At 38.5% G+C, this 24,751-nt stretch overlaps 1 protein-coding gene across 1 annotated transcript in view; it reads left to right on the forward strand.

The window, feature by feature from the left end:
- XPO4 (exportin 4) overlaps nt 1-24,751 on the forward strand; it is an 80,104-nt gene that overhangs the window by 19,598 nt on the left and 35,755 nt on the right. Inside the window, exons 2-6 of the mRNA XM_036404121.2 lie at nt 1,520-1,625; nt 5,072-5,213; nt 5,464-5,602; nt 17,126-17,242; nt 18,021-18,174. Of these exons, the coding sequence (XP_036260014.1) occupies nt 1,520-1,625; nt 5,072-5,213; nt 5,464-5,602; nt 17,126-17,242; nt 18,021-18,174 (658 nt within the window). The remainder of the gene's footprint in view (nt 1-1,519; nt 1,626-5,071; nt 5,214-5,463; nt 5,603-17,125; nt 17,243-18,020; nt 18,175-24,751) is intronic.

Here is a 24,751-nt window from a genome sequence, read left to right on the forward strand (position 1 = left end):
TATCAAGCTGTTGCTGTGTAGGTCAGTCCTGCATGTTTGACCTGCTACAAATATTCTTCTGGCATTCTGTACAGCTGGTTCTATTGCAGTGAATGCAGCTGGAATCCATGCAGAGGAGGATGGTCCTTCACACTGCAGAAAACACAAACAGCTGCTCCCATTAGGAACAGCTCATGCTGCATGGAGGAGAGTTGAGGTTACCTCACAGAAATACCTGTTAAATCAGATTTCTTGTGGTTTATTTACTGGAAAATATTTCACTTATGTTAAAAGCATTGGTCTTGATGCTTTTATTCCCAAAGCAGTGGATATAAACCATGACTGAAAGATAGGTGGCACACATGGTCTTCTCAAACTGCTAGGGACAGGGCTGGAATGTGGAGTTTGGAAGTTCAACTGAAGTTCAATAACCTATGCTGTCACCTTGATCCTGCTGTGCAGTTTGGATGTGATCTTCCTACATGTGTGCATGTTCCTTTCTTAAAGGTTGGCATCAGTTTTGCTTACCCTGTTTGTGGTATCAATGCCTTGCATTAGAGTATCTCATGCTAAGCTTGCTATAGCTAGTATTTGCAGCCTGTGCAGTTCAGATAAATCCCAAAAAGCAGAAGTCAGAGAATATTAGTGGCAGAAGTGGAGAGCAGTGTGGTGCTGTGAGCTGCTGATACTTTCTGCCTGGCTGTTTTTACCCTGTAGGGCAGTATGGGGTATTGGGGTTGTGCAGTGAGGTGAGGCTGCAGTGCAGGCAGCTCCTCTGGGCTACGTAGGCACCTCACAGGAGTCCAGGTTATTGCATGGTTTCATGCTTTACCTCAAGCTGATTTTTGGGTAGAAACCTCCCTGGAGCTGGCTTTTAACAGAAGAGCAGCAGGTGTTACGTGGGCAGCCAAGGTTCCCAGGATGTAATGGGATGGGTGTATATAGGGATGGATGTAAGCTGAGGAACCACCATAGCCATTCCCAACTTGTCTCATCAATCACACCAGTCTTCAGGATGTCAATTTTAATATTAAACACTAGAGGGTAGTATGTACCTGGCATATACTTTATTTTAGAACATATCAGTAGTAATTTTTAAATCCCCAGAATTTATTATACAACTACATATTTTAAAACAATTGTAGAGCTAAAGAAAAAATAGTGCTTTGCTTCCAGGACTGTGAGTGTGCTTGGCAGCATTTAGTGATGTGCAGTGGTATTTTTGGTCTGAGTAGAAAAAGAATTGGTTTGAATTTAGGGCTGACTTCTAACTTTCTTCAGAAACACTGTTAGGAAACTATACTTAAATTATTCACTCTCTGCCTGATACCTCGATATTCACACCTATGTGCATGCAATGTAAATGCGGAGTGCTTGATAAGAAGAGGTAATGCCTGAGAGCAAGCAGTTTTGCCAAGAGATACTGGGTTTTGGTATTTAACAAGGCAAACATTTATGTGTTGGACATTCATGACATTGACATGACATTGCTTTTAGTATATTTTTGATCAGTGCTTGAATAACTTTTTTTTTCTTTCAGGCACCACCTTCCATGGTCAACAATGAGCAACGCCAACATGCTGAGCACATATTCCTGTCATTTAGAAAATCAAAATCACCATTTGCTGTTTGCAAACATATTTTGGGTAAGTTTCAATAAATTAATTTAGGTGTGTACATTCTTTTATAACTGGAACTGTGCTGTTCTTTTGCAGCTGGGGCTCTGAACATCAGTTTTGATTTTAATGACTGTGACTTTTTGATGGAGGGTGAAGCCTCTTACTATTGTTTTTTGTTTTATTTCTGTGAGTTTTAAAGCTGTAAGGTGTAACTTAATGTAGCTAAGTTCCTAAACTGATTTAATAGATTTCCTCTGCAACATGATTATTGTAATACTGTCTAATCTGTGCAGTTTGTGCAGCTGCCAGTAGTGTGGTTGCTTGACTTTGTGCTTGCTTACCATTAAATCAGCCAACAATGCAATTTTATGCACTTCTACCATTTCAGCATTAGTGCTGAAATGAGAATTTATTTCAAGCTGAACAGCTTAGTTGCTGTTGACAGCCCAGCTGGAGGAAAAGAGGAAAAAGCTAGAAAAGTATCTGTTCACCTGGTACAAGCAAGACAGTATTGATTTGAAATTTTGTGTGATTATACCTGTGGAGAAAGGAAAGAGGCAGATACCACTCTTCATCAGAAATTTCTTTGATTTTAGTGCTCTAAAATGCTCTAAATGTAATTGGGTAGCTATTTATAAAATATAAATTTTTTACAGGTGCTACAGAGACTTACTACTGTTTTGCAGCTAGATCTGAAAATTACAAGGGCAGTAAAGATGTAAGATTGCTGCTCAGAACTGTAGTATTGATGTGAGTGCTGGGGACAGGTGAGGGGAATTTCAATGAAAACTGACTGAGACCTGACAGGGGAAACCTCGAAGTTTGCACAAAAGAACACATGCCAAAACCACAAAAAGCAACTTTGCTTTTAAAGAATTTGCCAGAATGAGCAGAGAAATATTATAATTATGTTGAAAATATTCTTTTCATACTTAATTCATTCTGCAGTATTTTTTAACAGTTATTTATAAATTTACTGGATTAGAGACTTAGAATTCATGAATATAATTATGTCAGTATTGCAAACCTACTGCTATGTTACACTCTGATATATAGATCAGGGTGTGCTTCCTTTCCTACACCCACTCCACACCAAAACATTTCTCTACAAATGAGGTTCTTCTGGTTTAGTATATTATAGAAGTACTCCATCTGGTTTGGAAAACTGCAATCACACTTTTTGCTTGATGGGTCAGCAAAATTGATGCTTCTGGTTTTCACATTGATTTTTAGAGAAAATAAGGTGGGTGAAAACATCCTTAACTAACTTTGTTTGCAGACCATTTGGATCTAAGGATGCATTCATCATCAATCAGAAATAAATAATGAAATCTCACGAAATCTTAAATGTGGCTGGTTGAATGGAATATGATGCTGATTTCAATACTTTTTAGATGTCTAGATATATTACATCCTTAAACTGTTCATATGCTACCACCATTGAAAATCCAGCATGTTTCCACATGGAGCAGTTTTTTGTGGGAATGTAGGCAGTTATGATGCTGAGACCTGGAACTTAGAGACTTTTTCAAAACTTTCTGCTTCCTCAGTAAGTATCTGTACAGTATGGACAGAAAGAACAAGTAGTTAAGATTTGGGAGTTGAGCAAGAAGAAGCAGGGATTGTGAAACCAGGAAGGGAAACAAACTGTTTATGATGAAAAATAAAAGACTTGAAGTGTACTGAAGGGATGTGTGCAGGAAGGATGGGCTGGAACCAGAAGACCAAGTAGATGGCTTTTAAAAGAAACAGGAGAAAAATGATCAAGACAGGAGCAGGAATGGGGGTAGAGAGAGATAACAAGGATGATGTCATTTATGGAAAGAGTGTGGGAATGACACAGGAAGAATAATGGAGAAGGTGAGCATATGGGAAAGGGGAACAGCCATTACTATGTTGTTCTTTAGAAACTTGGGGTTGAAGCCAGGAAGCACAAGGCACTGCTTGTGCTTCCTTTCTTCAGTAAGTTCCATGGAGGATGGTGCTGCTCTGGCTGATGACAGGCTCACACCAGGGGCTGCAGCTCTGTGCGGCAGCAATTGCAGTTGTGTGGCTGCAGGACTTGGGCAAAGGGGAAACACTGTCCTTTTTTAATTACATTCTCTTTCTTTGTGTGTGTGTATGAGCTTTGTACAGCTAGAAAAGGCCCAAAGTAACAAGTGCCAGAATTAAAATTCCCATGCAGGAATAATTCAATTTGTTTTTATATGTGTTAGACATACACATTAATCTTTACTTAAGTGATTACTTAGTTTTCCAAATTAGGCTAAGTAGATTTAAACGTGGTTTATTTTTATTTAAGCATGTTTACCTCTGTGGGTTTAGATTTGGAGCCTGATTAAATTACTTTAAACTATTTTAGCGTATTAGCTGCTATCTTTGATATAGAACTTACATATAAAGGAAATTTATATTATAAACTTGTGTGCATATAATTGGGGCAGGAAAGTTTGTTTTGTAGTATTTTAAAGCCCTTCATCTCATGATTGAGGTTTTTTCAAACACTGTTTTTTTAGTCCTGGCAGGTCAACCACTATAGCTCAAACTCTGCTTCTTGTTTGGGAATTTTATTTCATATTTTATGCTTTTGCCACCCAGTAGCTGCACCCTTTCTAAAAATTCTTTCTGCAGAGCTCAGAATGTTTTGAAACTGGCTTCTGAGATATTACCTGCTATTTCCAAGTTAAAATTTTTAAAAGCTAAGGAACAGCAACAAAAATGTCTCTATAGCTTTCTAGCATCATAGAAATTTTATTAATATTCTGACATTTCTCTTTAAATTGCATTTTGTAATCACCCAAACTGTTAACCTTTCTTTGTAATATACTTCTATACTTTCCTTAGTGCATCTATATACATAGTAATCCCATATTTAGATAATAATGGCAAATGATTCCTGCACTGTGGTCAGAAATTACATTTTGGTTAACTCAAAATAAATCGTGAAACTTGAACATGATGTAGAACACTTTAAATACACCATGGATGGTGTCAAAGTTTTGCTTGGAAATGTTACTTTTAAGTGTAAGTGTATTTGCTTCTTTTTATTACCCATGAAATACATGTACTTTTATGTACTATTTGTTTCAAAGGCAGACACAGAAATTTCCCACTTTGACATGCCTGTAAGATTAATCACTTTTATTAATTGGTCTATTGGAACTAAATCTGTTATCCGGTTTATTTTATTCTCCCATTGTGTTAGCATCCTTATTCCTGTTCTTGAACCAGCCTCCTAGCACAGACAACTTTTCTCCTGTGTCATTGACTTGAATAATACCAGACAATTTGATAATTGGGTTATTGATTATTTCTTCCCCCTTTTGAGTTGTAAATTCCTTCTCTGTTTTCATAGCAACAATATTCTATTTAATAATAAATGATAGTAAGTTCCATTACTTTTTTTGTTGGAAACACAGTCAAGCTGAATACATGTCTTCTGATACTCAAGTTGTGTTTGTTTTTTCCCACAGAAACTAGTAAAGTGGACTATGTCCTTTTTCAAGCTGCCACAGCGATAATGGAAGCAGTTGTAAGAGAATGGATTCTCTTGGAAAAGGCTAGCATTGAGTCACTGCGAACATTCCTTCTAACCTATGTCTTACAAAGGCCTAAGTAAGTATATAAAACACAGCTCTGAACATATAGGACTCTGCATAAAATCTGGGGTATCATTTTTGTTTCCCTGGGTAGCAGTGCAAGATCATTTTAAGAATAATTTGTCTTCTGGTCTTGGCAGTTAACTTCTGTCAGCTTTCCCGTAGGAATTCACACAAGATATTTGAAAAAGAAATGTGTTTAAAATTTTATTGAGCATCGATGTCCAGAATTACTTGCAATTATATTTGTGCAATGTTGTTCACAGCCTCCAAAAGTATGTGCGGGAGCAGATTTTATTAGCGGTAGCGGTGATAGTGAAACGGGGATCATTAGACAAATCAATCGACTGCAAAAGCATTTTTCATGAAGTCAGCCAGCTGATCAGCAGTGGTAACCCCACTGTGGTAAGTACTTAGTTTTTTTTTCTTCAGAAGTTAAGCAGTCTCTATCAGCAGCTTACATTATACACTTAGTGGCTATAAAATATTTTATACTTTGCCTTATGCAATTAGTCATTAAGTTGGTAACTATCCAATCATTTACCAAATTGGAGATTTTTTTACTGTTTTGGGACAAGGGGTAGTATGTGTATACATACTTTGGTATACAAGGAGACCATATTTTTAGGGAATGTTTTTCTGAATAGCTGCTTTAAATGCCATAGTTGTGGGTTGGTGGTTTGTTTTGATTTTTTTGGTGTGTTTTTTAAAAATTATTATTTGTTTGTTTTCTTTTTTCCTCTGGTTTTCTTTAATTTCATAGCAAGATCTAAAACAGATTCTCCCATTAGCTGGGAGGTTCTTTGCACACTCTGTTCCCCTTCCATCTGTGCAGTGCTGCACTTTGCTGCAGCTCAGCTGTCGAAATGGACTGCGAGCAGGAGGCATAGGCCTCTGCTGTTCTTTGGGAGACAGTAGGTGGAGAGAAAGGGGTGTGAGGAAGTAAAACATGGAATGGAAATACAAAACTTATTCTTGATTTAATGTCATACTACTAGGGGTAAGTGTTACCTTCGATACTGAGCTCAAAGTGGAAACAAGGTGTCCAATATCTATCTATGCATTTAGTGAAATTCCGTTTGCTATGCCAGGGGATAAGTTTAGAATAGGTCATAATAGAGGCATGTAACTAGAGCTTAAAGAGAGGTGATTTTTTCTCCTACCAGATGAAAATCAAAGAGTATATAGATTCCATGCTGAAACTTTAACTGAAGCTTTTCTCCTAAAAAAACCTTGAGAGAACTGGCTCATAACACTGCTGAGCATTTAGAGTAGCAGTTGTACTAGATAGATGGGAGTGGCAAATGTTTAACTCTGAAAATTCAATCAAAGTGTACTAGAAGTAATCCAGCTCATGTCATGGTCCTAAAAATAGTGTGTCACCTCTGAGCAACAAGTAATATCACTCCGGGGTATGGAAATTTCATTTAGTCTTGTAAAACTTAATTTCACAGTTATTTACCTTAAAGAAACCATTTTAGCCTTTTGATTCTGCATAATTCAGATGGAAATGAGTATTTGTTAAGAAGAACTGAGTTAATGCTTTTTTCCAGGAAACATAGCCTGGTTATTACAATGTAGTTACAGCTGAGGTTTTCAAGTTTTATGCACAACACTTTGTGTGCTTATGTAGTTTGTAGAATCTTTGCATAAAGCTACAAAAGTGACATAAATAGAAACGTGGACTTTGAACTAAGGAATGCACAGTCCAACTTGTGCAGTTGTATTTTGTGCATGCACTGTCCACAGACACACTGCACCGACCACAGCATACAGCAGGCTAAGACTGCCTGCTCCAAGCGTATCGTCCTGCACATGCTGCAGAGCAGAGCACGTTGCAGAGGAGCTCTGGCTGGGGCACTCTTCTCCAAGTTCAGTTCACTGCCAAATTGAACTCAGTTTTTCATTTCCCTTTATTTAATTTTCCTTTTATTTCCCCCTCTTCATGAGTATGAATTTCTCCACGGTTTTTCCAAAATATTTGTGCTCAAGTTTTAAGAATGGTATTGAAAATGTCTAGGATATATAATGTTTTCTATTCTGGTGTGCTAATGAGACTTACTAGCAAAAAATAAAAGACACGTGATGCTGCTGAAAGGTCTTTTCTGTATGGCATAGTGTATGGTTGGTAGTCTTTGGCAAACTGATTATAAGCACATGCTCCCATGTATATGTGACAGTTTATATTATAAGCCAGTTCTCATTCACAAAAATGTTCTTCTAATCTTCTGAGACTTAGCTGCAGGAGAGACTCTGGTACTGGCACCCAGGACTGGCATGTGCAATAATAAGCAGTAATAAAATGGTGTTTCAGCATGCTACCTGCCAAAACTGCTTTCTGAAGGGAGTCAAGGCATGCCTCTTGTATAAATATATAACAACTTTGAAAGGTTGTATGAAATAACTAAAATAATAAAAAATTCATTGTATGAGTTATCTTTTCAAATATGGTTGGGTGGTTTTGTTTCTTTACTAGTGTCCCTGTAGCATTCAGCCATGCCTGAGGGGCTGTGTGGGACCCCAGTGGTGCAGTTGCCTTGCTGCTGTGGGGAGTCTCAGCTAAGGGTGCTCAGGGTATGGTGTGAAGCCACATCCTGAAAGGAGCGGTGCTTTCAAGATCTGAGATTTGCTGTCAGGACCGTGCCATGCACTGTCACACTGTCACGGTGCTTCTGGAGATTCATTTATATTAGTTACTTTTAAATACAGGCCTCCATTCAAGTCATGGAAGAGGCTAGGATGTAGGCATTGAAAGAGGTCAGCTGATGTTTTCCAGTCCTCTCTGCTTCTCTGTGGAAGGAATCATTCAGTTTTTTTGACATCTTTCCCATGATGTGATAGGCACTCTTGCCTCCTTGTACACTCAAGTTGCAGAACTCTATCATACCTTTGTGACTCCTAATTCTTTTTCCAGTCTTTTTGTCCTTTCTGTATCCTTCTCAGCCGTCTGTTCTGACCTTCTGCTTACCCATTTACATCATCCTGTCTGAGGTTCACTACACATGAAGTCAGCAGCAGGTCACTTCGTATTTAAAAATGTTTAAAGCTCTCAAACAAGAGCTATCAGCAGCTCTTAGCTGCTGATAATTGGTTAGAGCATGGTACTAATTACACCAAGGTTGTGGGTTGGATCCCCATATAGGCCATTCACTTAAGAGTTGGACTTGATCCTTGTGGGTCTCTTGCATAAAGAGCTCAGAGTGTTTTGAGGTGATGGCTTTCTACAGCAGTTTGTAATTGAGAGAAAGTCTATTTCTAAAAAGCAAAGCATTCTCTTGTCTGCTTCTTGCTTACCTTTTCTTCCCTGTTGGCTGTGAAGCTTCTTGATCCATCTTTACCATATAAGAATAATGTAGATACTGAATCTTTTCCATTCCCTGCAGCCCTCCACCCAATTCCTGTCAGACATCTGTACTAACTTCATGATCATCAGCCAGTCCTGCTCCATGAAATCTTTGGGACTTTTGAGTAATATCTTTTCAGGGTCAAGTCTTGATAGTTGGGGTAATAAGGAGGGCAGTGAATGTAGATGGTAGTGTCTGTTGTTTGTGTCCTTTTGCAGGATTTGATGTGCTTAGTACCTCAACTTCTTGAGTACTAGTAAAAAAAATCTTCAGAGATGGATGTGTTTTGAGGCTAGGACATGAAGGTATGTAGTGGCAAACTGACATATAAGCAAGACTGTTGAGAATGAAAAAATAAGGAGATTGGAAGGAAGATAAGGAGAGGAATTGTGATGAGAGTAATAAAATTGCTTTAGTATTGAGTAATCTTTTAATAGTAGAACACAGTGTACGTGTTAAGGAAATAACAAGACACTAAGGAGAGCTAATACTTCGGGGATGGGAAGGATGCGTGGTTAGAGCCAGGTTTAGAACTGGAGTGTTGGCTCCTGCTTCTGCTTCTCTGCCATTTGGTGCTTTATGAATCTCACTGAAGAAACCTTTGTTTGAGAAGGGAAAGCAAACTTTTAGTCTGGCTGCCTATTTATTTGTAACTAAGTTTAGGTAGTAATCCTCTAGGAGCACAAAGATTAGCTTTAGAGTTCTTGGTTTTGTGTTTTCTGGTTCCTCCTGTATTATCAATACAAGCCATCCCTCTGGAGATGGAGAACGAAGGAGAATCTGTAATCTCCCTCCGACAGCAATTTCAGGATCTCTTTTCAAAATCTTCATTTCTCTGGGGGACAGAGTTTCTGGCAGCAGACACAGTATCATGAGCCAGTCTTACAATTCTAAATACATGTTTTCTATCACTGATTTCAAGATTTTGGAGAACTGCGTAGGCCAAGTTCTTCTCAACTATAAATGCCTTCAATTTCTTAGCCTTTTCTTGTGTTAAAATATTCTGCTTTTGCATAGCTGAAGGATTTCATTTGTCCTTCATCCCTGCCAGAAGGACAAGAATCCTGGCAGCTAAGTGACTGACTCCCAGGAGGAGGATCTGGTCTGCATGTGAACACAATCAGATTTTGTTTAAAACCAGACCAAGATATGGATCACACCTCGATTTCTTCCAATACATCTGTAGGCAGATGCAGAGGGATCCAGCTGCTATAGACTTGACATGGGACTGGGAAGCAACAGAAGCTGTGTTTTTTTGAATGTATTTTAATATAAAGTTCCATATCTGAAGTCTACATATTTTTTTTTGTATATGGAAGAAGACTTGTCAAGACTCAGTGGAAAAGCTCTGGAATCCAAACAGTTCCTTTTCTTGCAACATTTGTAAATCTGTTGTTCTGTTTCTCAATGTTCCTAGTTGGGCTAGAGAGAAGATCCAGCTGCTTCAGATTACCTAAACTTCTGAGGGATGTGCTGTGAATGGATTTCATGTGAGCAGTGGGAAATACTAATAAGCAAAACTCTAGGCATTCATCTTCATTGAGGTTAATCTATCCATTATAATGGCTGCCTGGATAACTAGTTATATATATTTAGCATTTACAGTTCTTGTTTCTATTCTTTAAAGGGAATTTTAGTTCTGGAAGCCTGTCTAGCTGTTGCTGCTTCATGTGGTAGTGAAGGAGTTGGAGAGGCTCTCCTAACTTTCACATTTTGACAAAAACATATGTATTATCCACCCCGAGTTGTGTCTTCTGGTCTAATAAAATTGTTACCTTGTTCTGTGTACCTCATTGCCCTTGAGACATGTTGAGTCTAAAAAAGTAGAGGGTGAACCAGCATATTTAAGCTGATAAGTTCTCTATAAAGGCCCAAGTTAGTGTGTTAAAGGTTGGTTTGGGAATTTTAAGGATCCAGAAACTACTCCACATGTGAGGCTAAAACTCAGTGATAGAAATGTAAGAGAACTTTAAAACGTAAGTGGCTTTTTAGGAGTTGAATTAATCAGGGTACTTTTGCAGTTTTCAGATTTTTCTGTTGAAAGGGAGCTGGCTTTACCAGAGATGCAAGTCTCCAGTTTAGGTGCCTAATAACTACTAGAAATTGATAACTTCCTGGTTACATTTACACTAGAGCCACAGTTCCAACGACAGGGCTGGGAAGTGAGGAGATGTGTTCCAAGTGGTGAGATGTGCATCCCCTGTTCTATGTATGGCATCCCAAACCCTTTCTTTCCTCAATTTTGCAGTCTCATGAGCTTTGCACTTGTGGACTCCCTCACCCGGTGACCTCACACACTCACTGGGAAGGAAGAAACTAAGCTTTTCCATGTGTTATACCATGTATTTTTTTATTAAAGTGGTGTCATACAGGTAAACAGGCTTGAAGGGAAAAGCCTCTTTAAGACATTTGTTGACCTTAGCTGCCTGGTGTTTAGTCATTCTTCCTCTGAAAGGTACCCTTCAGAATAAATGCATTCAGTAACATACTGGATCTTTGTGTTAGTCTGCTTAGAAACAGCCCCTTCTCCCTCACAGCCTCTCTTTTTATTTTTTTCTGGGCAGATCTGCCGTGGAACACAGCCGTGTAATGCAGCTCATTTGACATAGCTGGCAGTATGGCAGGCAGAGCCAGGCAAGAAAGATCAGGAATGAGTACTGGGAAAAGTGGGGGGAGGGAGGACACCCACCCACCAAAGAGCACTTGATGGGATGGTGTATATCAAGCTGGGTGCTGCTGATGGTGAGCTGCATGGCTAGTCTAACTATTCATTATTTTGAGTTTAATTGAAAGTCCTGTATTTGTTCACGCAGCTGTGGTAGGAGTGAAGATCCAACTGGTGGCTTCAGACAAGGACCTGGAGAAGGATATGTTACCTTTATAAATGGTTTTCAGGCCTTCTACTTCTTTTATGAGATTACTTTTTTTCCTCCTCCTGATTTCTGCTTTGCAACTTTGCCTGTCTCCAAAGAAAAGCATGTTTTGCACACTGTGCTCCAGCAAACTCTGCCTGGACCTCTTCCATTATTAGTAGAGGCTGCTGCTTCTCTTCTTTCTTTGTCCAAAGCCTGCATGCTTCACATGCCACAAGATCATCTTCCTCTGGCCCATGGTGATTCACAGGGGAATTGACTTTTTCTTTCTCAGCTCACCCCTGGGGGTTTCCCTTGGTTTGGCTGGTTCCCCCCAAGGAAGGGGAAGCAAGGTCTCGCTTACTATTCTGCTGTAGCTCTGATGTGCTAACCTGGTGCTGCTCATCTGTCTTTGCACAATTGCAGAAAAGGAATGAGAGGAAAGGAGTGCACTGCCCAGCCAGTCCCTTACTGCTGACAGCACAGAACTGCAGCTGTGGGTCCTATTCCTATCATCATATCCCTGCTCTATAGCTTTTTTCCACCAGTTGGCTCATTTGGGAAGGAACAGATGAAAATCAGTGGGTCCTGGTGCTTGCTTATCTTTCTTCAAAATAGGTTCTTGTTTTCTTTGGTTGAGAACCAGTACTTCAGCTCTTGGGTCCCCCACCCATCTTGAAATACTCCCAGGTTGAAAAGTTGGAGTGGCCCCAGTTATTCTGTGTACGTAAAGATATTTTGTTTTGGTCCTCTGGCCATAATTTTAACCTTCCAATTTGGAGTTGCACCTTATGTTCTGGAGATTTAGATACTCTTAAAATGTTAGCAAAAACAGCTGTGCTTATTCAAGGAAAGTAGAGAAGAAGACTACTATTGCCTTTATAAAGAAAGCCAAGCCTTGTTTTAAACAACTTAGTAAAATTGCTTTTGTTACATTCTCATTACATTCTCAAATTAGAATTCTATCACCTAGGAGCAACACAGCAAATTCTGCTTCTGATACATTTATTCTTTGATTCTTCCTGCTCTTGTGCAAGTTAAATTTAAATAGTTTAGGAATACTATTAAATCTTCACATGGCTTCCCTTTGGTTTCAGTAACAGAGTTTACATTATACATGTGGAGACAAAAAGTCCTCTAAATGCATATTCAGGCTGGCAGTGATCTAATGTAAAGGGTAGATGTTATGATTTGCTCTATTCAGGCAAAATCTTCTTTCTTTTAAATATGCTTACTGCTTTTTCTGCAAGTGTAAATGATACTTGCAGAAGGCACTGCATGATAGTTTAGATTTTGTAGTAAAATGAATTCTGTAATCAAATCTCTGACAACCTAACTGTATCTCTGCTCTGAATTCAAAACAAGGAAACCGTTTTGGTATTGGAGTTCATTCTGCTTTGTCTGTTGGCTTTATTGCTGCAGAGCTGATGTACCACATGTCCATTTTTTCCTAGGCTGTATTTGAACTCTTCTTCCTTTCAGATGCTCTGTAACCTAACTACCCTCAAATTAAGCACTTCATTTATTCCATGGGCAGCCCAGGCACAAGTGTGAAATCCCTTTAAACATTATGGCTTTAGCTTCTTTTATAGGGGACATTCCGTTTGGAGGAATAAGTTGTAATTTACCTTTTGCATCTGAGTTTTACGAATGATATATAAATGCAGTTTATTGTTAAAATGACATATGGTCTTTCTGTAGTGTCTGTGTTTTATTAAAGTCATTTGAAAAGAAAACCACTAAAACGATGTTACTACTGGGTGTCTGATTGCCAAGTTAATCTCTTATCACAAGTCCCATTGATCTTCTGTTTGAGCAGCTGAGAGTCTATTTTATGTATAGCGATCTTTCATAAAGTTTATTCCTGGTAATAAAGCTAACTGGGGTGAGTGCCAAGCTATTCTCAGAGGCAATGCTCTCTCTCAACAAGAGAAGGATTTTATTTTGTTAGATGGGCTTATTGTTTGGGTATGTACTTGTGGTAGAACTAGTGAAATTGCTAGGGAGTGAGTCAAACTAGGTTCAGAGGTGTACTCTTACTGGTATGAAGTTAATGGCATTGCTGCACAATAGACATTCAGATCTGGCTTTTAATATGATGCCCAGAGTCACGTGCATTTTCTACTTATTACAGTGTGGTATTACTAACTTGCATTGTTAATCTCTTCTGTGGTGTGGCAAAAACCTGAAAAAAAACCTTTAAAAAAGAACCAACAAATCCCTACCAGAAAACAAATGAACAAACCAACCAGTCAAAACCACACCAAAACCATCAACAAAAGAAAAAAAAAACAACAAACCCCCCCCCCCCCCCAAAAAAAAAAAACCCAAACAAAAACCAAATACAAAAACCCCCAGAACCCTCCACCCTAGAATTTTGTGTTAGGTGAATTCAATTTTCTTATGTGTAAGAGGAAGAAATTTTAGTTCACATAGGACACCAGCATTGGTTTTCAGATTATTGAAATCTTTCTTCTGATAATATTTATGTTGAGGTACTTAGTGTCTTCACACCAAATGTATCTGTATATTAAAAAAATGTAATTCAAAATATTAGTAGTTAACCTTCAGTAAAATTGCTTTATGAAAATAAAATTTTATTTCTAGTAAAATTTACTTGAGCCTTATTCCAGAGTTTCTGAAATATTATTGTGTATTCAGGAAAGTTTAATAGCTAGCCGGGCAAATATTCTTTTAAGCTAATAATTTGTTAATACTTATGAAAATAGCCATCTTACTGCTGTGGACAATAGTTTGTATAAATTCCTGTAGTCTTATGGCAGTTTGGGAAGCAGTGGTGGTTTTGCAAAGCTTTGTGCAAATACTTGACAAGGGGTAAGCACAGGTGCAGATGGCAACAGAAGCGGATGGATGTGCAAATATTGCACATGAGGCCCTAGGGATAGTGAGAATGGGGCAGGATTTGCACTCCAGGTATTGAAATACCAAGTTAAGGACATTGAGGGGATGCTGGGAATTCAGTAGGAGAGAGTAGAGCAGATGGGTGCAGTGTGCCCTGGTATTTGCTGTGAGCTAGCCAGCTGGATTGAATAAGGTGTGTGAATCTAGTGACATCATTTTTCTTCTGTCATGCTCAAAGCAGGTACTGATGTCCCAGAACTATCTGAACTTGCTCTCATTGAAATCAGGGGATAGGCCACTGCTCAAGCTGCTTAGCAGATTCAACCAGCCTACCTGTACCCATTGCTCCTTACACTTTCAAAAAGATGTCTTTACCATCAGTGATGAAATTTAACCTTCCTTTTAATTTTTTCTTTGAAATCAGGAGAAAAGCACACCAAAATAAAAATCTCTAACACAATTTTACCATGCACTAGCGCATTACTCTGCAAAGAGAAAGGATAAATTATTGTATACATATAAACTTTTTTTCCTATTGTTCCTGCCTGTTTGAACTTGGTGATTGATTTTCCAGTAATTGGCAACCAACTGCAAATGATGGGTAGTCTGCATCGCTGCCCTGCTTGTCCTGTGGTGATCTGGTTGGTGGCTTGGTGTCAGGGTCTTAGCATGCTAAAGCAGAAGCAGTTTAATTTTTGCCTGGTTGTTGTACCAGGTAATCAGGGTATGTTGCAGAGCATCCAAGTGTACAGATTTGTAATTGCAGCTAGTGATGTCCTTATGTCATGGCTGCTTTGAGCTGAAAAATGTGAGTCAGTAATTATTAAGCATCAAATAAAAACTTGTATTTTAAGCTATTTAGAGAGTCATGTGAGAAAACTTTGCATTATTTCTTTAAAAATATGTATTCTGATCTGAAGCATTCTTCTAAAGTCAGACTTGGGGGTTTTTTCTTAGTAGTTCTTTTTTTTTTTTTAACAGCTTAATTCTTTTCATATGGAACTTTTAATGTTGGATTTAATACTCAATACTAGTCTATACTGTTTTGTTTTTTAATATTAGATCAAATCTGTATTTTCTTTAACTAAAAAAATTATTTGTGTGAATACCTTGCATAGAAATTTGAAATTTGAATTGTGAAATATTTGAGATAATTAGAAATACTTCTAGTATATAAGTGAGAAAGTTGCACTTTCACTGGAGTACTTTAAATCGTGGTGCTGGTTTTCATTGGCTAAATGCTTTTTGTGATATATGTCGTTTGACAGAGCTGACTGTAAATGAGAAATAGTCCACTTGAAATAAATAATTTCTTTAAAATGGGAATGCTTTTATTTAGCAAATGATCAGCAATATGCTGGTCTGCTGTGTTTATGCAGCTTTATTGCATAGTGGAAGAGAAAACCTGTGTATTATCACAAAGCCACTATGTTTGATCTGTCTGGAACTTATTTAGCATGTAAGAATGTTAATTTAGTGTTTACTGACTAAGATAACTAGTTGTCTGGGGGGGTCAAGGTACTGACTTCAGAGGCATTTCTGAACAAAGATGTTGCAGTTGGTGGGTGGATGGCACTGGTCTCAGCTGTTGTATGAGCTTGCATAAATAGTATCATCTCCACTTTAATCTTTCGGGTGTTCAGAGGTAGTGTGCATATTTCTGTTTAACCCCTGGACACTTGCTGGCATGCATGACCCTTTAACAATTCCTATCTCTCTGTCCATCCCTGGCACCTTGGCTCCAAACAGTCTGGGAGGATAGCCAGTAATTTTGGAGCTTTTTGTAAAGAACATCTCCTTAACAAAAAGTCTTTTCATTTCAGCAGTATACACTTTCTATTGTGCTTGTTACAACAGTGTAGGGCACAAGTCTGAAGTACTACTTGCATCTCCACTGTGCTCCCCTTTGTGTGCAAGGATCAGTTAAAAGATATTAAAACTGGTGATGATGGTTTCTGGACTTTGGCATCAGGAAAAAAAGCTTTTTTTATATATTTCAGGAAACAGTAACAAAAGCTGGAGCCATGTGTTTCATACAGAAAGTTGGCTTTTAAGTAAATGTTTTAGATAAACATTTCATTTACCTTATATTAAATTTTGAGAATGAAAAAGACACTTAAAACCTTTAGTCTTCATGAATCTGTCTCTCTAAAATTAGCATGCCTTTTTCTCACCAATTTTATATCACTTTGGAGACATAATTTTAATAGAGTAGTTTTAAGGGTTTTTTCTGAGGCATGTCAATGTGGTGCTTTGGAGGGAGGTATCCAAGACCTTTCAAGTATCAGTGCTTTCTGTGAATTCCTCTCCTATTTTTTTTATGGGGAGAGAGGGAAAAGATGTAGTAGACATTGTTATTGCAGTTGTTTTTGACAAACTTGTATCACTTTTGGTACTATAAAGTTAATCATGATCAAATACCAACATGGTAAGTGTAGCAAATGCAAAGAAGGGCTGACACAAACTTCCGAGGGACCTGAACTCTTACATCAATAGAAATAAGTGGACAGTGAATTTTCCCTGGAACTAATACCTGTAAAGGTCTGTGCACAGGAAGACAAAGTAATTGGCAAGGCTGGGAAATGGTTTGCAATAAGTTGATTTCATTTGTAATGACGATCACACAGATGCCAGCTTTTATTTTGCTCAAATACTCAAATTTCTTTTTTAAGGATGGAGCCCTGATGATTCCAGAAATGGTTCATCCAAGGATCTATTTTCCTGAAAGTTTGACTTGTTCTAGTTTGTGTCAGAAGGAACTGAAGTAGTAGTTGTATTAAAATGCTAATAGAAAAATGAAGGACACTATAGGTGCTATTGCATTACTGGACACCTTTTAGTTATGTTATTCCCCCTTATGTTTTTTATAGCAAACTTTGGCCTGTTCCATTCTAACGGCGTTGTTGAGCGAGTTCTCAAGTTCAAGTAAAACCAGCAACATTGGACTAAGCATGGAGTTCCATGGTAACTGTAAACGTATATTTCAGGTAAACTAGTTCTGTATTGATATATGCTACCTCTCTTTCTAAAATTTAAACATGTGGAAGCAAAAACACTTTGTTGTGCCAAGTGCAGTCAGGTACACTGTGTCCCTAAAAGCATTAAATAGGGAAAATACTGCAAACAATCCAGATACTGGCTGCTTCAGGAAAATTGGTAATGTATTTTTAAAAAACTTGTATCAAAAAGGTGCAACCCCTTTGTGCCCATTTTATGAATGTAGAGCTACAGATCTTTATGCCGTTGGACTCTTTAATTCCTTGGCTACCAATTGCAAACAAAATGAATACTCTGTGGAACAATGATAGTCTTAAATATAGCTTTGGTTTAAAGCCAAGGAGAGCTATGTATGTATTTAAAAATATTATTGCAGATGGTGTAGTCTGGTTGTCTCAGATGTATTGTTTGGCCAGTCAGAAATGTTTATGTGAAGGCATTGCTTTAAACTGACTGTTGTGGAACAACTTACCAACTTTTTTTCATGCCAAAGACCAACTCTTTTCTCCACCACTTATTAAAAACATATTGGTTTTTTATCTTTTAACAACCAGTATTTATGTGAGGATTTTTTTCATAGTTTTTGCAAATATAATCAATTTTGATGAAAGGGGGGATTCTCACTGGTAATTTCAGAGTATTTCCTATATTTTAATGAAAACAGGGTGAAACTGGAAATTTTTATTCTCTCTGGAAGACTATTTCTTGTTGATCAACATTTCATTAATGACTGAGATACTGAATGTATTGTGTTCGTCCTGACTGTAGGAGGATGATCTGCGGCAGATCTTCATGCTCACAGTAGAGGTACTTCAGGAATTCAGCAGACGTGAAAACCTCAATGCTCAGATGTCTTCAGTGTTTCAGCGTTATCTTGCACTAGCCAATCAGGTCTTAAGCTGGAACTTCCTTCCTCCAAATTATATCCTTTTCATGTCAGGCCCTTTGTTTCCCTTGACTTGGGTCTCTTCTTGGGTGAGGAGTAAAGTCTTTGCAAGGAGAGGAAAACATAGAACTTAGAAGCTTTGTGTTTAGTCATTGATTTATGTTTTCTTCTGTTAGTTTTCTTCTGCCTTTTGTCTCCACCGTACTTGCTAAGAGATGCTTACCTACAGAAGCTGCTGTTGGCCTTCATTAAAGTTTAATAGTATTTTACATAGAAGAGAAAACGCACAGAGCACCCACCTTTTACAGGTTTATGGTCTGCCTGGTTGGTGCAGGGAACAGGAAAGTGCAATATGCTGCTTCAGTGTAGAACCATGTGGTGAAGAGTCTAAGCCCAGTTCAATTTTTGTGCAGAGATCTGATCTGTCCTACTTTTCCCCCTTAGAGAAGAGGTAGGGACAGGCAAATGCCGGATCATGCAGGAATATGCATGTTCATGCAGGTGAACTAACTCCCCATAAAAGAACATGGAATATCTTCAGCCTGAAAAAAAGTCTTTGGTAGCTGAGAAATGTCAACTTCATTTTACACAGGTGCCATTGCTTCTGTTTTGATACTTTTGGGGTATCTGCTGTTCATTAGTCTAGAGAAAAGTGGAGTTGGAAAGTAGAGGAGGGAATGGGAATAAGAAAAAGAAAGGCTCTTAGTGAAGGAGAGGAGAAAAAAAAGATATAAAAATGCTCAGTCCAAAAAATGAGCAAGACAAATATTGTAGAAATACTCAATCACACTCTTTATTCAATAGAGGTTTTAGACAGTACGTGTAGTAAATCATTATAGTACCTGTTTTAACAGCCAGACTACCTTTAAGAAGCTCAGCAAACTTTTAAGCTGGTTTATAAACTTTTTCCTTAAAACTTCTGAAATTGCTACCAAGTTATACATGCTGCAGGAATCTTGATGTTGCCCTCAAATCCACTGTGAAGGATTTTATTTGCTTTCCCGGTGTGGCAGTCAGAAGGTGATACCTGTGTGCTTTTGTTTTCTTTTAGTCTGTTCATTATGCAGCAGGCAGCAAAAGTAAATTTATTGGAAACTGGATATTCCTTGGTTCACATCTGTAAAGCAGAATGCCAGTTATATTGGCTTTAAGAAAGGTTCCATGGATTAAAAGTAAATATCCCACTTCTATTCATCCCTGAAGTGATTTGGCAGGGGTTCAGAGAGGAATTTAGCCCATGTGCCTGTAAAATGGAGACTGTGGTCAAATTATTGCACCTTATAAAAGTCTTTAGAAGTGTATTTGGGATTTTAAATAGAAAGGAAATGCTCTTGTATTGTGCAGTGGTGGTTCCCTCTGTATTTTAGTCTGGCTCTGCACAAACTTCTGATGCAGTCCTAAATACAGAATCATAGAACGATAAGGGGTTGGAAGGGATCTTGCAGGGACACCTTCCACTAGACCAGGCTGCTCAGAGCCCCATCCAACTTGGCCTTGAACATTTCCAGGGCTGGGGTATCCACAGCTTCTATGGGCAACCTGTTCCAGTGCCTCATCATCCTCACAGGAAGGAATTTCTTCCTAATAACTAACCTGAATTTCCTCTCAGTCTATGCCCATTACTCCTTGTCCTATCACTGCAGTTCCTGAGAGGGAATCCCTCTCCAGCTTCCCTGTAGGCTCCCTTCAGACACTGGAAGGTTGCTACAAGATCTCCACATAACCTTCTCTTCTGCAGGCTCAACAGCCCCAACTTTTTCAGCCTGTCTTCACAGGGCAGGTGCTCCAGTCTCCTGTCAACTGCATGGCCTCCTCTGGACTTACTCCATCAATTCCATGGAGTCCTTCTTATGCTGGGGACACCAGAACTGTAGTCAGTACTCCAGGTAGGGTCTCACAGGAAAAGAGTAGAGGGAGAAATCTCCTCCTTCAACCTTTTGATGCAGTGCAGGATGCAGTTGTCTGAGCACACTGTTGGCCCATGTTGAGTTTTTCATCAACCATCACCCCTGGCTCCTTCTCTGCAGTGCTGCTCTTAATCACTTCTAACCCCTTGGTGTGTCTGTGATCTTGGTATAGTTCCAAAGTGAAGGCTGTAGTTCTTCATGAGCTCCTTTGTCCTTGGCTAAGGTTTGCACTGGTGGAACCAGATAGAGATAGACACATGCAACCTGTGGAGCCTTGGAATTCCAGCTTTCCTTTATACATCTATATAATATCAAGTGATTTAAGTGCTAGTAAATAAATGTTACAAGAAATACCAAAGCAAGCCATACTACTGCTAAGATTAATCGTATTTTCTGCTATTTGGCCTACTTTAGATACTACAGCTCTTAAACAAGTTCTGGCCGTTTCTGGATATCGGATTGACCCAAATGCTCGTAATGGATCAATTTCAAATATTTTTCTAGTTTCTGATCCATTGATACCATCTTTTTGTTTTCTACTATTGGGTGCTTCATTTTGCTGAAAGAATTACAGCACCAGCTTGGGTCTTCTTTATTTATATATATATCAACCTCTGTTCACAGAAGTTGGAACATCCTCAGTCATCTCTTAGAAAAATTGGTATTAGCTGCCAAAGATTCAGTAACTCTTGGGGTTTGCAGTGCCATGTTGATTGTATTGTGGCATAAATCTGTTTTCCTTAAGATGACCTCTTTAACTGTTGATTGTTAGCTCATGGGCAGTGAAACTTAGCTTGGCTGTAGTTTCTAAATAGATAGCACATTACATAAGAATGTAAGAATTGCTGTGTTGATTGATTGGTTAAAGTCCTTTTGGTGTCCTCTTTCCACATCTTGACAGTACATATGCTGAAGCAATGGGCATAAATTTAATACCTGAAGCATGGAGTAAAATGATCCATTGTATTCTCAGGTATATCTTTTTTCCTTTAGTTGGTATTTCCCCTGGCAAGATAGTATTGATTCTCAGTATTTCCTGCAGCATCACAGAAATCTGCAGTACATTTATGTAATATTTAGCAAGATTCTTGTATCTCCAAAGAAGGGAAATAGCATAAATGTGCATCAACTGTAAGGTGGCTCTTGCAAAGTGGCTCGTTATTCAAATCCCCAGGGTTGTTAGAATTGAATCAAAACATACCACTTCTCAAGAATTCTGTCCTGTTATAGGGCAACTTTATAAATGTTGCATTGTTAAATGCAGTTTTGGGCAGTGTTGCCACCAATTGTAAGAAAAGTTGTGGTGAGTCTGCATTGTCTGTTGCTACCATGAAAGATGCATTCTGGAATACCCCCGTCATTAGAGCAACAAAGGAAGAAACTCTACCTGATTTCAAGTTGGAACTCAGTATTTTTAAATTATCTTGGGATGTAGTGCCTGCAGTAGGAAGGACAAGGCACAGTGACCTAGAGGCCTCCCTTCAGTCATGTCCAGTTTCTCCTATTTCATTTTCCAGCAATCATCTATTGTTATTTTTATCTGCCACCTTGAGATATTAGTTTACCCGGTGTTTGTGGAGGCTTCAGAGATAGTATCTTGTGGCATGTTGGCTTCTGCACAGTTTCTTTTTTCAGTACTGTTACAGTATTGTTAAATCTATTACTTGTATGGAACTAGTTTTAACAGCATTTTTTCTTAAATGAATGTTTCAACTAATTAAGGAAGGACAGATGATCAGTACTAAAAAGTACCACCCTCTCCTTTACAAAAGTGCCTTCAAGAATGTGACTTCTGGTACATTATGAGTACCCAAAGTCTCTATTTAAGAAGCTGAGTCTTGTTGGGCTTTTATGAACCTTGGCATGGACATACACATGCTGTGAAGTCAGGATGTAATTATAATTTCTATCATTTTATTTCCAGAGATATTTCTCTTGTTGACTTTGGGATTTTTCTGTTCCTGGCAGCCATATTCTAATGGACTTTGGCTGAATGTCCTCAAATGTAAAAGTTCTTGAACAGAACATAAGAATTGTGTGCAGCTGTCTCCCATCTACAGAAAGGTATCTATTATCTGTCATTAGGAGCTGTCATAAAAGTACTTAGCCCTTTTTCTTCAATGTATGGATTACCGTACATGAATAAAGAGATACTTGAGCTTTAGTTCTTGTTTTGGATTTAGTGCCTGTACATGCTTGGAGGCAAGCTGGCAAATGTTCAAGTGATTGTAGTATAGGGGATTTAAAATGCAGGTTATGTAGACCTGGTGGTTTGCACTCTACTAATACACATCATTGCCATTCATTGGAATTGTTGGTGCGATGGCAGTTGTATGAACTGACTGAAGCTTTTGTCTGATCTGAACATTTTTGTGTTCATTGGCCACACAGTTAATATCTCTGTTTTGAAAACGTCTTTTAAACTTCAAGCCAGAATGAGACACCTGTCTGGGAGGTTCTGTGAACCATATAGTTCTGCAGACTTCCAAGATTTGAACTCAATCCAACCCAGATTGGTAGCATCTGTTGTGCATTATGGAAGCGCATGAAAAGGACACAGAAAACTCAAGGTTGATTTTGAGGAATGGTTCAAGTTGGCATTGCTGCTGAAAAAGCATCCTGCCTCATTACCTCCCATGCTGAGCAGGGAACCACCTGGCTATAAATGTGGTGGGGTTTTGTTAGCAAGTTTTGGTCCCAGGTTTGATTTGTTGCACAGCTGCAGAAATTATTCTACCTGTACCAAGGAGTGACAACATTGATTTCTTCAGCACCATGGCTGCTTTCCATAGGCCTTGTGTTTGTTAGCAGCCTGGAATTATCCTGAATTTACTGCAGCAGTCTGTTCTTATCTGAAAAATGAAGAATAGGGGCACTATCCTGTCTATGTATTGGGATATAGAGCAAAATTCAATGTAATTGAATCAGTTGTATTTAAGAGAGCTGCATTTTATTTTTATCACGTACCGCTTCTAGGTGCAAACTGACCTGGCTTTGAAATCCCTGATGGTTAGAAATTATTTCTAGGACACTGTTTTCTTGTCAATCCTTTCTAGCAACTTTTTAAGACATCATTGTGCAAACCCAAGAAGATTGGAAGATCCCCTGAATTCTGTCATAATTGCACTAAACATATTTATATTGATGTTGAGCTTTTTAACAGTCTTTCATCATTTCCGTTTTCCCAATGAATTCTGTAATCAGTTTGCAATATAGGAACATCTTAACAGCATTAATATCAGAAGAGGGGAAGAGACCAGGAATGACCCTTTTTGGGAAGGGGAGTTGGTTTTCTGTTTTCTTGCCCCAGTGGTTTATAAGTTTCCGGTTTTGCAGTGGTGGTTATGGCACCCTGGATGGTAGCTGGTGTGTGGTGGAAAGGTGTGACTCCTAAGCCACATCTGTGTGGCAGCCACATGTGCATGGGTGCTTTATGTGCCAGGTAGGCTGGAAGTGATCAGCTTGCATATCATAAGCTGCAGCAGAATGTACCAAGAACTGCAGAATCCACATGGGTGGTCATGAGCCTTGGAACTGGCATGGCTCTGGAATCAGCCAGGTTTAAAATTAGCTTGGGTGTTCCTGCACTTCCTACTCCTGTTCCTGCAATCCGAGTCCAGTGTCTCCAACACAAAGTATTGTTTGATTCTCGTGACTGTTAAGACTACTTCTGTTTAATATTTAAGCATATGCTCCTTGTCCTGGTTGCTGGATGTATTTGTGGAGAGTGTAAGGTATGGAAAGGTCTGTGAAGGATTTCTCCATAGGGGGCAGCAAGCCTCTGCAGCAGTTTTAGGCAGTTGCTCCTTAGACTCATCCCATGTGCTTGGCTCACTAGCTAGAAAGCCAGAGAAGGTCTTAAAAATTCAGATAAATTCAGATAAAATCAGTATTTAACATAACATTGGAGGGCAGGTACCTCTCTAATGCAGTTTTTTATTTTTAAAATACAAGTCTATGACTGGCACAAAGTCCAGAAATATTTCAAACAACAAAAGTAAAGTGATTAAAATGACTTTTAAGAAAGATATTCAGACCTTAGCACTCTAGGAGTTTTCCCTCCATTTCTGAGATGTTTCACTTCTGTGCACAAACTTACAAATGGGGCTCTAGTAGAAGAAATCTCAGCTTTGTTTTTTGAGTTCCAACATACTATTTTGTGGAAGAACAAGCCTTTCCTCTCTTGGGAAAAAGATTGTGGGATTCATTATCAGATACTGGAATTTGTTGAAGTACTGAAGTAAAATATTGTAATCCCTCATGACTACCTTAGGATATGAAATATTTTAATATTCATCTTCACCTATCAGTCCCTTCATGAGACAGAGGCTAGTGAGTGAGAGGAAAACTACACATTTGTTGGGGTTTTTTTTATGGTTTTCATGTTCCTTCAAGAAGCACATAAAACCTTAAACTTTTTTTTTCTAAATCAGTTTTTAAATTAAAAAATTATTACTTTGAAAAAACTACTGTTATTTTTCCATCTCATGAAACAAAATTAAGCATAGAGCTGATGTCTACATGCATAAATTGAGTCAAAGATAAAAGAAAATCTCTTTTAACATTATGGTCTTCTTGTCTTCCTCTCTAGACAGCAATAGCCAACATACTGACCTTATCATACATTAAGGTGTCTAATTGTGTTTTTTTGATTTTTAATAGAGTTCAGTTCACATCACTGAATAATCTGATTCATGCAGAAGATT

This window comes from Molothrus ater, chromosome 2 (assembly GCF_012460135.2).
Source record: "Molothrus ater isolate BHLD 08-10-18 breed brown headed cowbird chromosome 2, BPBGC_Mater_1.1, whole genome shotgun sequence".
Lineage (NCBI taxonomy): Eukaryota > Metazoa > Chordata > Aves > Passeriformes > Icteridae > Molothrus > Molothrus ater.